Consider the following 15,978-nt stretch of genomic DNA (forward strand, 5'->3'; position numbering starts at 1 on the left):
ATTTGACTCTCTCTTACGGTTGTCTTATAGCGAAATATAACGATGGAAACGATATAGTACAGTATGTATTGGACTCCCCTAGCTTTACAACGAGGTGAGTTCGTACAACTTGAAGGAAGTTGCAAATATAGCACTCTCTCGGCATTAAGATGACCAAGGTCACCTTAATCCAGATTGCCCAGGTAGATCTCCTCAGGGATAGGCGGAAATGGCATGCAATATAGCATCTCAAGCCATATACTTCTAGCTTGGCCTCGGAAAGGCGACTGCATACACACGGCATACAGTATTACCTCAGATCACTCGGGTCATATCGATAGATCCAGGTGAAGCTGCACATCGTCTATGACTCCAAGATTTATCTTGCTACTTGCATATATGTTTGAAATTTCTTAAATATCTTCGTAGACCGTTAAGGCTGGGTGATACTCGATCATCGAATTTTGCCGAATTTTCAGCTCTTTACTCAGGGGCAGTGTAGATCCCACCCCGAGAGCAAGTGGGAGTAGCTCACGAAAAGGGGTGTTATTGCGGCTCTGCGACTATAGGACGCGGCGCCCGTGCCCCTCGCGTGCTCGGCCGCGCGCCGAACGGACGTAGGTATCACCTAGTCGGCTTTCGTTAGTTTAGAGTATCCAAAATATTGGAAACGAGCTTCTTCGGGAGATGGACCGAATATTAACTAACTGGGCCACGAAATTTCCACGATAGTTAGGAAACAAGACATCCAAGATGCATAGATAATAACCTCTTGCGATCGATAGTCTAGATAGATACTAGGTGAGCAATAGGGAGTGAGACGCAACGCGATTCGAAGAAAAGTGAGTACGTGTACGAGACCAAGGGCATTTATCGGACCGTAGATCCGAGATCTACCTAAACCACTTAGTAGGTAGAAAATGACGTTTCTCGGGTCATCGTAGGCTGATCGCTAGTCTCGTCATTCATCCCATCATTGTGAGCCTGTTTGTCAAGCTTCCATGGGCCATCTTCAAGGTAGCACATGTCATCTGGTCTCCTTTAATGCTTGATCAGCGGCTAAGCCATGCCGCAACGATCCACTTCTAACACGACGCGTTTATGTGTTTTTCAAAAGGACAAAGTGATTGAAACTAAGGAGGTAACAGGCTGTCAGAACACCGTTTGAGAATTGCGACTCTGGCCACGACTACCTCCAGCTGTCTACTATGTACCTATTACGTATGCGGGCATGAAAATATAATGGTGTGGGGGCAGGGATCGTGTAAGATATGCGGTCAGTTGCGATTCTATGGGTAAGGGGATTGTTGACACTTACCTAGGTCACAACCTAGCAGTCTATATACATACATATCTAGGTAGTATTATGTAGGTATCTGTTTACGCCGGTATCATGCATATGTCCCCTGCTCAACCCCCCTGAGAGTCTCTCTTTGGGAAACAACCCTAAATGCAGGCTGCTACTTTTCGCCGTATTTTCGGGACACGAGCACCTAGGAATATTTTATAGGACAACATGGTGATATGGTAAAATGTAGAATATTGATGTCTTGCATCAACCAAAGGTAAAGAAATGATGTTGCTGGAATCGACCGTCTTTGCGAAACACGTGATCCCTGTCGGCTATCTCATAGTTGATGCTCAATCGACATATCAGGGAAGTTGATCCTGTTGAGATAAACTTGTTTGGCCGTATCTATCTAACCTAGCCTGACATCGTTGGGGCATTTGAGTCTTCAGATGGACTAGATATTCTCCTACAGTATCTTGTAATCCTGGATTACTTGAGCCACAACGGGTTTTAGCGCCTGGTAGAATATTAGCTGGTGATCATAAAGTAAAATCGAGACAGATGGTTGATTTCAATTTTTTTGGGCATAATTTCAAGATCGACGCCCCAATTAGATAGTTAAAATGATAACTTCCAAGGTTGTTTTTAGGTTAAGCATTTCCCATGTAGTTGATCTCTTGGAGTTGTTGGTGAAAGTGTTGAAATAAAGCTGCAATTAACTCGAATGGTATCCGTGGATGATTCTTGGTGCCACCCTACTCACCTAATCAGTACGCCGATGTTGGCAAAACGTTCAATCAGGAACTGCCGGCAACGAGCTAACACAGCCCTTAATTGTTTCTATAGATGTCAAAGATATAATAATCCGTTAAAGAGCATCATCCTTTCTCGCGAATAGAGACCTAATCCAGATACGTGTTGTAGGATGATGGTTTCGCCTGCCGCCTATATCCTAGCAATCCTAAAATTTGAAGCAATCCAGCCGCTTATTCCTTTCCGGCGACCATCATGAAGTTTAAAGAAATCCCTAAAGACAGTTTAGGGCATGGTTATTCCGATCAACTTTCGAAGCTACCAAAGTCGCAAGTTAACTTTTAACCCGCTCTAGGTTAGGACTGACGTAGCGTGCCACTATGGCGGAATCCTTGATGAAGCTTATTCTACAAGCTGAGGTTGCAGTGCTAGGTCTCGAGGTCCGTTCTCGAGGGGTTCAGTATGTGCCTTGTGCGCCTTCGGGTTTCGGGTGTGTTATCTAAGCGTGGCGTGGGTTCGACGTTCATGATAACCTTGAAAATCGGTATTTGACGATAAATATTAGTAACTTGGTGGCGTTTTGACTAGACAGCTGGAACCCCAGATAATACATCAAATGGGACGTGCTGGATTCGTGATGTTCTCGGGTTGGCCAGGGCTGATAGTACACTCTTGGCAGGTTTCGAAGGCGTTGAGTTACGGTGAAGAGTGACAAGGGATGCGCTCTCGCTCTGTTTACCAAGCGCTGAAGATCCGGCTCGTCGGCCTCCAATTCTTGCTTCAACTTATGAAAATTAGGTGTGTATAATAACCTGGAGTAATGAGAATATTGGTATCTAGGTAGATATTAGCACCTAGGTAGACTCTTTGGTTGTGTCTACCTAGAAGGCATGTGATGAAGAACTATCAAAATCGGAATACTAGTGCTGGCTACACTGAAGTTCGCCTGGCACCCCCTAGGGGGTGCTGCGCTTTAATTAGCAAAAAGACCAGGTATTAGCAAAATACTTTCCATTACGAGAGATTCTCTCTTAATTATAAGTACTTTATTAACATGGGAGTCTTGGCAAGTATTCTTATATGTAAATCGTATAGAAAGTTTTCTATAGGGGTACTTTGCTAATTACTGGTATTTTTGCTAATTAAAGCGCAGCACCCCGAAGGGGTGCCAGGCGAACTTTAGTGTAGCCAGCACTAGTATCTAGAAATGATGTGCTGTTTTGTGAAAGGATGTCGACACAAATCATCAAGAATAGGCATTGAGATCTCTACCTTGTAGGTACCTAGTATGCCTCGGGATCGTATAGTACGAATCAACCAATGGATAGGTACCTAGGTAATTAGGTACTTAGATAAAGTAAGCCCATTATCATTACCACTGCGACACTGATGTTTTATGCAGGCGAAACCAAACAATACACCTAATCTGGACTGAACTATTACCCGCATTGCCATCGCATCGCAATCGTCATATTGACAGAGATCTCCGTGACTTGGCAAGTCGAATTCTCTCCCGCGATGTTTAGAAAATGTAGAATCGAGAAAGTTTAGAAACGTATCAAGGTCGAAGTAGGTCTAGGCTGGCGTCAAGAAAGAAACAACATGGAAGCACGGAACAAAACAAGGGAGATTAAGACGGGGTATAGGTTATGTCGTACTAGTGCTTGACGCCCTCGATTCGGCAAGTTCCAGCTGTGTAAAAGTACGTGATGCGACATGGGCGAAATGCTGGAAGAAGAGCGTAGCGACATGGGACTAATAAAGTACCTATACATAGTAGTGCAGCAGAGCCTCTACTAGGTATGTAGAGGCTGAACGGAAAGGGGAAAAGAAGGGGGTTTTAAGGTTCCATGCTAGCCATGGGGCAGGGGGGTTAAAGACGCACTACGTCGTGGTGGGGTCGATTTAAGTCGATTCGAGTCAGATAGAGCCAATCAGGACCCCTGTAAAGTGAGTAAGCGCGTCTCTGTAACACGGTGAAGCAAGATCAATACAAAACCAACCAGATGTCAAACCGATTTTACGACACAGACCCTTCTTCTTCTTCAAAACCTCGAAACCTCGAAACCTCGAAGCCGCGAAACCGCGAAACCGCGAAACTGCACGAGGCCACCACAGCTTATTACCACTACGATACTACCACAATACCTCCGCGCCTATGCACGTATGCGCCCACGTGTAGTGTACCTAGTTAGCCTCGGCTTGAGTACTGATCAAGTCTACTAGGCCGACTTCCAGCGGCTCTAGTTATGCTAGAGGCATCTCAAATCCGTATCGTAAACGTCAAAACTATTTGCTAAACGTGCTCTGTTACTTAATTCTCCGACATCCACACATTATCGAGAATAGTTCGGCCAGTTACCTGAATAGAATTCTCTGCTACGGGATATGCTACCGTACTGCTAGCCTGTCGAGGGGACGGTCAAGTGAGAGATAGAGCCCCTCTTCTCTGTAACTTGAGAGCGCTCGACAATACCGCTCTTTTTTATTCCACCGTCGAAACGAACATGGGTATGCGATGGAACCAAAGAAAGAAAACAAAAGTGCATGCCGTCTAGATCTGGATACCTTTTAATATGTCTGTCAACTTTATACCGTAGTGGCTCGTGTGTTACATTCGGTACCGGTCATGCAGCAACTATGGTTCTCGAAAAGGCTCTGAAGTTTAAGACTTGATTCCTACTAGGTACCTACCTGCCTAGTCTGATAGCTATCTTCTTAAAATCCTACGGAAGCTATCGCCTTTTTCTAGTCGCAGCACGATCTTGACCTGCGTGCCGCTGGTATGCTTGCGGATCGGCCCTCTCTGGTCGTCGTCTCGGCTTCGTCGGTCCTCGATATAATTTCGGGACAGCAAAGCCGACTTCGTCCACTCACTTTTTCATCGGCTGGGTCTGGCCGTTTTAGATCGATACGAAAGGAAGTCAGCCCAGCGCATCGAGCCAAGATTATGCTTCTGTTCTCGTCGCATATACCCCCATATTAAGCTCATGTTACAGGGCTATATTCGAAGAGGTGTATGCGAGGTGTGGTAGTGTCTACCCCCCCGGTAACGTCAACCCTAGCTCGTCCAGGGTTGTGTCGGCCGAGTATCATGATGCAGAAGATGCATTATCGTTATTATCCGCCTTCCGTCTCACTTGTTCTTACTTCTCTTCTTCTGTTTTGTTCTTCCTTTACCACCGTATAGGTTCAACCACTGTATCACTGACAACGCTGTTGCGAGCCTCCTTTCTTTCCTTTCTTCGCAGCTAGCGACCACTTTCTTTCATTGTCCAACTGGCTTGGCTGCTTACACTCTTTTGAATAATTACTTTCGTCGTCAGTGTTATTTGGACTGCTCTATTGCTATCTATTCGATTCGTTTTCGTTTCTGGTTATTCATCTAACCTCCAACCTGGCAAGGACGAATTCGATAGGCAACCTCTTGGGGATATCAATACTCTTGACGTAACCATATCGAAACGAACGATTCTCCGATTTATTATCACGACGACTTTATACAAATTCGATTCCTGAAGCAGCGCGGTCTGCCTATTTATAACATAACCTTTTCAAACTTTCGATTCATTGAGATAGCGCCATCTTATTCTCACAACTGTATATCTTTCATAAAAACAATACGACATGATGTCCCCGCCGATGCAACTTGCCGCGTCCTCTGGCGTTCCATTCACGCCCACGAGTGATGCTCTTGACCGCCACGAATATGGAATCACCAAGAGTAGGAAACTTGCGGCCTCGACTGGTGGAGGAAGAGCCTGGAGTGAGGATGAGGTAAGCGAGAAGTCTAGCCTATGCTCGACTCCATCTAGGAAAGGAAGAGCATATGGGAGGCACAGTTCGAATCTTGTTATAGAAACTAATAAGTGCAACGAAATAGGAGGTGTATCTGCTCCAAACTCGTCTCCAAAAAATGCCATATAAGCACATTGCTGCTCATTTGAAGAAGACCGAGCTGGCATGCCGTCTTCACTATCACCAGCTTAGCCACGGAAGCAATCGCCGTAAACGTACTACGTCTGTGTCTTCGGGTTCCTCTACCGGACACTCGCCAATCTTGCCAGCTACCGTTCCGTCGCCTGTCCGGGAATCCTCCCCGCGCGATGACTCTCCGCCTATGAGTGTCGGTGGCCATGACGCTGATTCCCCGAATTATACGACTTCGGTACAACTTCCCAGTATCATTACAGGTACTAATGTTTCTCCTCGACTCCCCGCTATTCTGCCGAAGCCATCATCGATTGCTCTCCCGACTACTGGTTCCGTAGGTTCGTGCAGCTATTCGATGCCGGTCTCGGTCCCAGACGCAACTCGGTCGCTGGCACCATCTCCCTTCCCCCAACCTTCGCCAATCGGCCAGACGCCAATTCTTCGACTAGACTGTTCACTGCCGCCACCTTCGGCTCACGTGGACATCCCTAGACTTCAGTCTATCTACGCCGCACATCGATCATCATTTTGGGCGTCTATCGCGTCTGAATATGGCTCAGGAATCAGTCCAATTGTTCTAGAGCAGGCGTGGAAGGCGAGCGTCCTTGCGATGGGGGGACAAACTCCGCTTACCCCTGTCACTAGTCCCAATGATCGCGAGAACTTATACGAAAAGCATGATAAGACCCGTATTAGTGCGATCCTTGGTATCGACGCCAACCCACGAAGTCCGAAGGAAAGGGAATTGGTTCGACGGCTAGAAGAGGAGCGAAGCGTCGGCGTAACTGCTAATGCTTAAAGAAATAATTCTCAGAGTTCTTTTTTGGATCCAATACTGCAGCTCAGGCTTGTCACTCTAGTCAATAGCGTAGCTTGACTTTGGTTTTGGGGCAAGCTACATATTTACTGGTCCGAATCCTGCAACAATGCGCCCTTATACGTCTGCGATTTTCTTTTCTTCTTGGGCTCATCCTCATTTACATATCGATTCTATTTTGAAATATGCGGTGGCCGTTTCTACGACTAACCCTGATTTAACCATTTCTTGACCATTTCCATACTTGGTTTGGAGGCATAAGGGAAGGATCGGGTTGGTTTGTGACCAGAATATGTATTCTGATAAGTTCCCGGGTATGGGTAGGGTTTCAAGGCTACTTTTCTTTTTGAATAGGAAAGCCCCCGGCATAGCTGGTGGTTCTCCAAACATCTCAATTTCAATCCTTTGGCTAGTAGGGAGGTTTTTTGATAAATTTAAGCGAGGGTGAACGGTGCAGAAGGCGGCATGAGGGAAAAGGGGGTTGATGTATGCAACGGCCGCTAGATACGATTTTGGTAGACATGTACGTATGACGGGATGGATATCTATCCTTTTCTTTTCCTCTGTCTGCATGATTTACGATCTCGCAAGTACAATACCCTATGTTTCTGGGTGAGGAATTTTGTACATTATTTTTTTACTATTTTTTCAGCTCGAAAGAGCAACATATGTCTTTATTCTTTTTTAACGGGATCTTAAGTTGCCGATGAGCCTTCATCTAAAGCAAAAGGGTGAATATTATCATCACTCTCCTTACGAGACAATTGTCTACCTTGACCAATACCCAGTGGCTTAGCTCGACTTTTGGGACATAGTCGATTGAAAATCTCAACAATACCTACTTTATATCTATCTTATGAGATAACACATCAATTGTCAATCGTCAAGTGTAAAATTTAGTATTACTTTTATGCCATTCTATCTTTTTTTAAAGGATTGATTTAGCGTGTCCGCTCCTTATTTGCATGCATATAAACTGTGAAATTTAGTACCTAAGTTAGCCGTCTGAAGGTACCTACACTAACAACTTAGCGTCTCCTCACCTAAATCCTCGCTCTCCCCCTCCCCAAAACTACCGCCACAAAATTCTAAGGTTCCAATACAGGCAAGTATGGATGCAAATACGGAAGAGCAAGGGACCGAGAACACCCAAGAAGTGAAGGTCCCAATCGAAGCTATTCGCGTTATAGATCCCGCGGTCATTGCTAGTGAGCACTCTTTTCCCTGCCATTCAGACGATTTCATACTCTAATAGCCGCGTGAATAACAGATCTTCCCCACGGGACCCGAGTCTTGACGATCGCTGCCCATGGTGCTAGTTTCTGGACCCGTACAGCCCGTCTCGATGTCGAGGAGAATGGGACGCGCAAGGCGTATTTCCTCAAGGTGATGTTGTTCCTTTCATAGACAGTATTCTCGCAATTTCCACAAATACTCTCACCCATGTGATTGCACTTAGAGTTTAGCATAAACTATTGTGAAATGTAGGATATATAACTAATTATAATACAGACTACGTATGGAGAAACAGGCAGGGAGATGATGTCGAGCGAGTTTGCGTGTATGTCCAGGGTCCGCAGCGTCATGCCAGATCTCGTGCCCGCGCCCATCGGATGGGGAACGTATGTTGGGATGCCAGATGTGCATTTCCTTCTGTGCGAGTTCCGTCCCATGACGGGTGACGTCCCCGCTGCCGTGGATCTTGCTGGAAAGATTGCGGAGTTACACCGTAAGAGTAGCGTCGGCGGTGCGAAAGCGAAATTCGGGTCTGACGTACCGACGTTCCACGGGAATGTGCGTGTCGACCACGGCTGGTCTCACTTCTGGGAAGAGTATTTTGCGAGGACAACATGGTCCCTCTTTGAGCTTGAGCTGAAGACTCGGGTTAGTTGGTCATTTATCTACTACGGCTTTATTTTTCTAGGTTTCCGTTAGACTCCCTGAGGATTAAGATGTGAAACTGGTAACTGGCTCTTCATTACTTGCCGCATACTTATGAGACGTTTGCATAGGGAGACGATACAGATGTCATATCGAACTTAGTACCTCTTTTCGAAAAGGTCATACCGCGGCTCCTCAGGCCATTGCAGATGGGTAATCACTCTATCCAACCATGCCTCATCCATGGGGATCTATGGGACGGCAACACGGGGAGTGACGCAGAAACTGGCGTTTCTATCATTTTCGATGCGGCTTCATTCTATGCTCATAATGAATGTAAGATCCCTCGATGTTCATCTAGCATGGATGGTTTGTACCACTTATTTATGTAGAGTGGAAAGCTAATAGAAGAATGAGAGTAGATGAACTCGGTGTTTGGCGACAGCCGTGGAATAAGATAAACAAGTCCTACCGAGAAGAATATTATAAGCACTTCCCTAAGTCGTGGCCCGAGGAAGATTGGGACGATCGGAATGCCTTATATGCGATGTGAGTATTACTTAAATACCTCCTCTGTCCTATCGACGGCTTCTGATATAAATGGAATGGTAGTCGAGTTAATCTCCTTGATTCCATACTATACAAGGACGACCCGAGTTATCGGCATATGTAAGTTCGTCCTACAACAATTTACGATTGATAGTGTATTGAGTCACCATATTAGGTTGATTTCGGGTATGCGCGAGCTCGTCGACAAGTTTCCTGGTGGTTTCCAAGAATGGGAAGCCTCGCAGACGAAGGGGGACGCCGAATCGACATAGTTGCGTCGTATTTCTTCTTTATAATCGCACCTTTTAAACATCTGGAAATACGACATCGTACGGCCACATACCTACCTAGGTACCTAATCACCTCGCGATATCTGATACTACATACAAAGCGAATATGTGACCTTCCTTGACGAGAATCGAATGACTCTTTATCTACTCGCGATTAGAAGGTCGTCTTCATTACCATAAGCTTACCGAGTAGGTATCTAGGTATTCGGCCTAAGAATATATTTACGTGTAAATATGATACCCCGAGACCGTAGATTTCGTATCTGGACAGCGAGGAACCGACGTTTATATCCCATTGGTGCCATTACTTGTTTACCTAGGTACCTAGTTTACCCCAGAACCCGATCGGTTAGTTTGTACATGCAGAACAAGACTCCACATTCCCCTCGTCCCTCGTCTACTGACTATACGTCAGCCCCGACGCTCGGCTTGCAGAGACGTGGATATGGTTTCGCCTAGGCGGGTTAGTGAATCTAGGAGGCGTCCTAAACTAAGACTTCTATTCGGTCACGATGAGTGAACCAATCGTCTCCCACGCATTTAAAATTCCTTAACCGAGCGAACCCGCTCCGGATCCGGGGTTAATGCCTGTCTCCTCGAAAATACACATCGTCGCTACGTTAAACCTCCGAGTGTAGAGATCGTCACCCCCTTCGATTGGATCCGAACAAACTTCCTGTCCACTTGCTCTTTACTTATTACCGTACCCCGCAGCAAGATACGATACCCTAGGTAATATATGTGAAAATTTTCCTTATAATAAAATCGTCTGTCGTATTTTTATTTTCCAAAGCTGTAGCTTGGGATAACAATTCTTACTAAATTTAGACCTTACGAAAATACGGCATTACGAGGAATCCAACATGAGCGACACTCCGGCAACCAAGACGGGTATTAGTCCGTGCCTTCAGGACCCCAAGTCTGATCCACAGTATATCCAATTCAAATGCCTTCCCCCAGGTGGTCCGTTAAATCGTTGGTCTCATACCATCACAAGAGAACATGATTATCCAGGCGCTCAGGTTTGTATCATGCGAAGCTAAATAAATATGTCTTCTCACGTTGAATAGGCCATGTTGTACGGTGCCGGGGTTCCGAATGAAGAAATGATGAAGAATGCTCCTCATGTTGGAATCGCAACTGTCTGGTGGGAAGGAAATGCTGTATGTTTTCTGCCGTTGCCCATCTAGCATATTCTTGTGAGACCATGTTTCCGACCTATACACTTTTCAAAACCAGAGGGCTTGTGTTCGGACGAGGACTGGGGCCTGCCTTATATCCTATATTCATTGCCGCTGACACCTGATTCGTAGTGCAAGTGAGTGACACATGTCTGCTACACATCTGTAGTAGTCAACTGCTCACGGTTTGTGACTAATGCTAATGACTGTCGGCTATAGCACGCATCGTGAGTGAGCATGTATAGAGTGATAAGGGTCTTAGATCCTAGACAGGCTAATCATGACAGTCCTGGACTTCGGAAAGATTGTTAAGAGAGCGGTAGAAAAGCAGAAGATGCTGGGATGGCAATACAATGCCGTAGGTGTATCGGACGCTATCACCATGGGCGGCGAAGGTTTGACCTGTGACCCCCTTTTTTCGCTATGATTATGCTAAGCGCTGGCGATCTAGGCATGAGATACTCTCTCCAAACTCGCGATCTTATTGCCGATAGCATTGAGACCGTGACATGTGCGCAGCATCACGACGCTAACATTGCGATCCCTGGTTGCGACAAGAACATGCCAGGGGTGATAATGGCTGCAGCACGCCATAATCGGCCTTTCCTCATGATTGTAAGTCAATAATCCGATAATTCTCCACCTATTCGTATATGTAGCTCTAGCCTCGTAGCCTCGAGACGATTATATCCGCAATTGAGATGCGTCCATCGGCTTATTAAAATTATAGTATGGAGGGTCGATCCGAAAGGGATATTCGAAACTTTTAGAGCGTGATATAAACGTAACTAGTTGCTATGAAGCCTCGGGAGCTTTGACATATGGTCGGCTCGAAGCCAAGACAAATCCCGGCACCGAAGGTCGAACTTCAAACGACGTGATGTTGGATATCGAGCGTCATGCCTGCCCCGGAGCTGGTGCATGCGGTGGTATGTTCACGGCTAACACGATGGCGACGGCCATAGAAGCGATGGGATTGACTCTCCCTGGATCGTCGTCCTATCCTGCCTTATCCCCAGAAAAAGCACGTGAGTGCGAGCGCGCTGCCGAGGTGATCAAAACGACGATGGAAAAAGACATCCGTCCTCGTGATCTAATAACGAGAGAATCATTCGAAAACGCACTGGTCATAACCATGATTTTGGGCGGCTCAACTAACGGCGTGTTGCATTTCCTGGCTATGGCTAACACGGCCGAAGTGCCGCTGACTTTGGAAGATGTCGATCGAGTTAGCAACAAAACGCCATTCCTAGCGGACCTGGCACCCAGCGGGAAATATCTAATGGAAGATCTATATAAGATTGGAGGTACGCCGTCGGTGTTGAAGATGCTTATAGCGGCTGGTCTGATCAACGGCAACATCCCGACAGTCACGGGCCACACGCTCGCGGAAAATGTCGCTGACTGGCCCAGCCTGCCACCTGACCAAAAGATCATCCGTCCTCTCTCAAATCCTATCAAAGAAACAGGTCATATCCGGATCCTACGGGGCAATTTCGCACCAGAAGGTGCTGTGGCTAAAATCACAGGCAAGGAGGGGCTGAGCTTTACTGGCAAGGCTCGGGTGTTTGAAAAGGAACATGAGCTTGACGAGGCATTATCTCGCGGTGAGATCCCGCGAGACGAGAACTTGGTGCTCATAGTTCGGTACGAAGGTCCAAAAGGAGGCCCCGGGATGCCGGAACAATTGAGGGCATCGGCGGCAATCATGGGAGCCGGACTCAAGAACATCGCCCTCGTCACGGATGGTAGATATAGCGGCGCTTCGCATGGCTTTATTGTTGGTCACGTTTGCCCAGAAGCGGCCACAGGTGGTCCTATTGCTCTAGTCAAAGAAGGAGATACGATCCTGATCGACGCCGTAACGAATCGGATCGATATAACTAATGTGAGCGACGAACAGTTGAGGGAGAGGAAGAAGGCTTGGAAAGCCCCGCAATCAAAAGTAAAGAGAGGCGTTCTGGCAAAATATGCGAGGCTGGTCGGAGATGCTAGTCATGGTGCAGTCACAGACCAATGGGATTCGGAAAACTAGACGTTCTCGACTCTTATGTATAGGTAAGTTTTGGGTATGGAAGACTGCTATCCGTCTTGATCAATACGTGTAGATATCACGTATGTTATAGTAAGGGCCTTAACATTTACATGTATTTTCGACATGCGTGGCGAGTTTTATAGTAACATCGGAGTTACGTACCTTGTACTGCTTGGGTCATTAGATCAACGTGTCTTCTTAGCTGGCTTGGCCGAAGGAAAACGGTCGCTGCTCATCAAATCGGGCTTGACATATGTTGCAAAGGTATGCCAGAACAGAGCAGGTAGCAAGAAGAAAGCACTGAGTAAAAGCGAAGTCAGAGTGAAGCCACTCTTCTCCGGCTGAGATATATGCCGTAGTAAGATGGCTTCAATTAAGACTTCCCCGGCAATAAGAGTCTGGAAGACGATTCGGCGCTTATCTGCCACTGCATTCGAGTCCGGAATACACAAGACGAGTGGAACTGTAAGCGAGAGAACGAGGACGCCGTAGATCTGCCACAATACGGCGGAGCTTGGAGGTACATCCGGGGCACCGGTAGCAGAACGATTAGCGACAGCAAATGAAAGGCACCATTCCGGGTATAGAACAAATGGAACGGCTCCGACAATATTGAGAAAGGCCTCGACAGCGAGACCGAACTGAAAAGCGCGTGTCATGGCGGTGTAGCTAAAACCTGATTTGGACTGAATATGGGTTAAAATAGATTTGGTGGGAGGAAAGAGAGGAGATGGGAAGAGAACTTGAATCCATGGATATGGATGGGTGGAAAAGTCAATTGATAAATAGGTAGGTATCGTGTAACGTGAAAACAGATGTTGATTGCAGTAAGACGGAAATGGGATGAAGTCAGCAATTACTAGGTACCCACGTAGTACCTACTTGTACTTCGTATTAGTGAAGTTTTATTCTAGCATAGAAATATTTATTCATGATTTATTATGGTGTACATGATGTATACATTTGGTGTATAAGTTTATGCATATTCGCAGGGGTCCGCATCGGGCTTTCGTACAGGTACACGAGTTGGCACTGAGATTCTGAACTGGATAATCCCTGTCCCATCCATGCAACAGCCACAGATCGCGGGGTAGAGGGGCAATGAAAAAAATTATAATTTTTTTTCTTGTACTTCGCATACAGTTATGACTGGCCAATTGATTAAACTGTCAATTATCTAAACCGCACCCTTCAACCGTACACTACGTATTATAATAGATAATACCAATCTAAGATTTTGACACGATGTCCAAACGTACGGCGGAGGCCGGCGACGGTATCACCCCTCTCAAAGGAGGTGATCGTCCCGAACCGATGGATGTAGACAACGACAAGGAAATGGGCGATTTTGAAGACGAATTCGAGGATGAGTTCGAGAGTGAAGATGAGATTTTTGAGGCAGGAGTTGATGGTAGACCCGATGCGGAGCGAGAGGCAGATGAACGGGCAGCCGGTGCTATGGATGTCGATAATGGAAATGGAAATGGAACTTTTATCGTCGGCCGTAATAAGCTTGAGGCTGGTCAGCATCTTGCTCCCGACACGGGAACGTATGAGATGCTTCACAATCTCAGCACTCCTTGGCCTTGCCTATCTTTCGACATAATTCGCGACGGGCTTGGAGATAAACGAGAAAAGGCCTACCCAGCTACCATGTACACCGTCGCAGGCACTCAAGCCGAGAGCAAACGCGAAAAGGAGAACCAGTTGATGATCATGAAGTTTAGCGGTTTGAGTCGCATGCAAAAAGAAGAAGAAGATTCGGAGTCGGAGGATGACGACGACGAAGAAGAAGCCGAACCTATCCTCGAGTCAAAGTCTATCCCGCTAACCTCCACTACGAATCGAATCCGAAGTCACCAGATTCCCTCCCAAGACCCTTCGAAACCACCTACTACCATCACCGCGACCATGACAGAGTCATCGGACATCTTCATACATGACGTTACTCCTCATCTAGCATCTTTCGACAACCCCGGAATGCTCATCACACCGCAGCAGAACAAGCCGCTCTCCACAATCCGAGCTCATAAATCCGAGGGTTACGCGCTTGATTGGTCGCCTCTGGTTCCGGGTGGCAAGCTTCTGACTGGAGACAACGATGGCTTGATATATGCGACGACGCGAACAGACGGAGGCGGCTGGGTTACGGATACGAGAGCGTTCCAGGGCCACACCAGCAGCGTGGAGGAGATTCAGTGGAGCCCACAAGAGGCGTCAGTATTTGCTTCCGCATCTAGCGATGGCACAGTCCGCGTGTGGGACGTGCGAAGCAAGAGCCGAAAACCCGCCATCACGGTACAGGTTAGCTCCACTGATGTCAACGTCATGTCTTGGTCTAGATTGACGACGCACCTACTCGCGACCGGCGCAGATGACGGAGTATGGGGAGTATGGGATCTGCGACAATGGAAGGGAGGCGCGCAAAAACCTAGCCCGATCGCGAGCTTCAACTACCACAAGGAGCAGATCACAAGCATAGAATGGCATCCTACGGACGACAGCATGGTGGCCGTTGCTGCGGGCGACCATAAGGTGACCCTCTGGGATCTTTCCGTGGAGTTAGACGACGAGGAGAGCAAAGATACGGCAGGAGTTAAGGACATGCCGCCTCAACTACTCTTCGAACACATTTCCGAGCACGCGAAGGAGGTGCACTGGCATCCTCAAATCCCCGGAACGCTGGTTGCTACCGGCCAAGAGTTCAGCGTATTCAGGCCCATACCCGTCGTTTACGGGATTCATGGGAAATAGGACCCCGTCTTTTGAATACATGTATGTAAATCCATCCTCGGGTTCGCATCTTGACAAGGGTCTAAAGCCGTCTATGATTCGACGTTTTTACGTTAAATATTGAAGATAACCACATCTACCTGCATATCCTAACAACCCCTAAGTAGTCTTTCGTTGGAAATGAGGAGAAATGGGGGTTAGGACCTGTAGACATGCGGTACCTGATGGTTACTCGAGATTGGCGGAGCAAATATGACAGAGGCTTATGTCGCGAGGTGTTGGGGTTCTTTGATATAAGGGGCGCCACTTGGTATAGGAGTTGTTAAAAAAAGAAGAGTTGGCTTGGGGAATATCCACGCTACGATGATAGCAATACTACCTAGGTAGTTAGATCATTCTCGGGTCTAAACGTTTACTACTTGGGAAATAAGTTCTTTGCACACTGCCGTCTCCCCTAGAACCTGATGTCTACAGTAGCCGTAGAATTGCATACTGCGATATTTTATATATATATATATATTTTACAAAAAAAAGCA

General features: G+C 46.8%; 5 protein-coding genes across 5 annotated transcripts; 4 read left to right on the forward strand and 1 right to left on the reverse strand.

Moving 5' to 3' along the window:
• The first annotated feature begins 5,330 nt into the window (after positions 1 to 5,330).
• GGS22DRAFT_112486 (uncharacterized protein) lies at positions 5,331 to 6,842 on the forward strand. Its single transcript, XM_047957992.1, has 2 exons — positions 5,331 to 5,800; positions 5,907 to 6,842. Exons 1-2 carry the CDS (start codon positions 5,651 to 5,653, stop codon positions 6,753 to 6,755), a joined length of 999 nt encoding a protein of 332 aa, XP_047821485.1. The 5' UTR covers positions 5,331 to 5,650; the 3' UTR covers positions 6,756 to 6,842.
• A 1,016-nt stretch (positions 6,843 to 7,858) lies between these two features.
• On the forward strand, positions 7,859 to 9,601 carry GGS22DRAFT_112498 (Fructosamine kinase-domain-containing protein). The gene is made up of 7 exons (XM_047957993.1): positions 7,859 to 7,981; positions 8,044 to 8,159; positions 8,286 to 8,657; positions 8,786 to 8,990; positions 9,077 to 9,203; positions 9,267 to 9,323; positions 9,379 to 9,601. Exons 1-7 carry the CDS (start codon positions 7,885 to 7,887, stop codon positions 9,473 to 9,475), a joined length of 1,071 nt encoding a protein of 356 aa, XP_047821486.1. The 5' UTR covers positions 7,859 to 7,884; the 3' UTR covers positions 9,476 to 9,601.
• A 755-nt stretch (positions 9,602 to 10,356) lies between these two features.
• On the forward strand, positions 10,357 to 12,709 carry GGS22DRAFT_178647 (dihydroxy-acid dehydratase; the record flags this gene model as incomplete). Its single annotated transcript, XM_047963590.1, has 5 exons — positions 10,357 to 10,515; positions 10,564 to 10,656; positions 10,937 to 11,069; positions 11,126 to 11,289; positions 11,405 to 12,709. The coding sequence occupies 5 exons, from the start codon at positions 10,357 to 10,359 to the stop codon at positions 12,707 to 12,709; spliced, it is 1,854 nt and encodes a 617-aa protein (XP_047821487.1).
• Positions 12,710 to 12,742: 33 nt separating this feature from the next.
• On the reverse strand, positions 12,743 to 13,460 carry GGS22DRAFT_112534 (uncharacterized protein). Its single transcript, XM_047957994.1, has 2 exons — positions 12,872 to 13,460; positions 12,743 to 12,753 (listed from the first exon to the last, which is right to left on the reverse strand). Exon 1 carries the CDS (start codon positions 13,366 to 13,368, stop codon positions 12,895 to 12,897), a length of 474 nt encoding a protein of 157 aa, XP_047821488.1. The 5' UTR covers positions 13,369 to 13,460; the 3' UTR covers positions 12,743 to 12,753; positions 12,872 to 12,894.
• Positions 13,461 to 13,818: 358 nt separating this feature from the next.
• Positions 13,819 to 15,938, forward strand: GGS22DRAFT_157785 (WD40 repeat-like protein). The gene has a single exon (XM_047960540.1). The coding sequence runs from the start codon at positions 13,955 to 13,957 to the stop codon at positions 15,461 to 15,463; it is 1,509 nt and encodes a 502-aa protein (XP_047821489.1). The 5' UTR covers positions 13,819 to 13,954; the 3' UTR covers positions 15,464 to 15,938.
• Positions 15,939 to 15,978: the final 40 nt, after the last annotated feature.

This window comes from Annulohypoxylon maeteangense (genome assembly GCF_022496945.1).
Source record: "Annulohypoxylon maeteangense strain CBS 123835 unplaced genomic scaffold GGS22scaffold_4, whole genome shotgun sequence".
Classification (NCBI taxonomy): Eukaryota; Fungi; Ascomycota; class Sordariomycetes; order Xylariales; family Hypoxylaceae; genus Annulohypoxylon; species Annulohypoxylon maeteangense.

Coding starts and splice junctions, on each gene's coding strand:
- GGS22DRAFT_112534 (XM_047957994.1), bottom strand. CDS start 13,368: ATGACACGCGCTTTTCAGTTCGGTCTCGCTGTCGAGGCCTTTCTCAAT.
- GGS22DRAFT_112486 (XM_047957992.1), top strand. CDS start 5,651: ATGATGTCCCCGCCGATGCAACTTGCCGCGTCCTCTGGCGTTCCATTC. Junction 5,801..5,906: donor GAGCCTGGAGTGAGGATGAG/GTAAGCGAGAAG, acceptor GCAACGAAATAG/GAGGTGTATCTGCTCCAAAC.
- GGS22DRAFT_112498 (XM_047957993.1), top strand. CDS start 7,885: ATGGATGCAAATACGGAAGAGCAAGGGACCGAGAACACCCAAGAAGTG. Junction 8,658..8,785: donor AGCTTGAGCTGAAGACTCGG/GTTAGTTGGTCA, acceptor ACGTTTGCATAG/GGAGACGATACAGATGTCAT. Junction 8,991..9,076: donor ATTCTATGCTCATAATGAAT/GTAAGATCCCTC, acceptor GAATGAGAGTAG/ATGAACTCGGTGTTTGGCGA.
- GGS22DRAFT_157785 (XM_047960540.1), top strand. CDS start 13,955: ATGTCCAAACGTACGGCGGAGGCCGGCGACGGTATCACCCCTCTCAAA.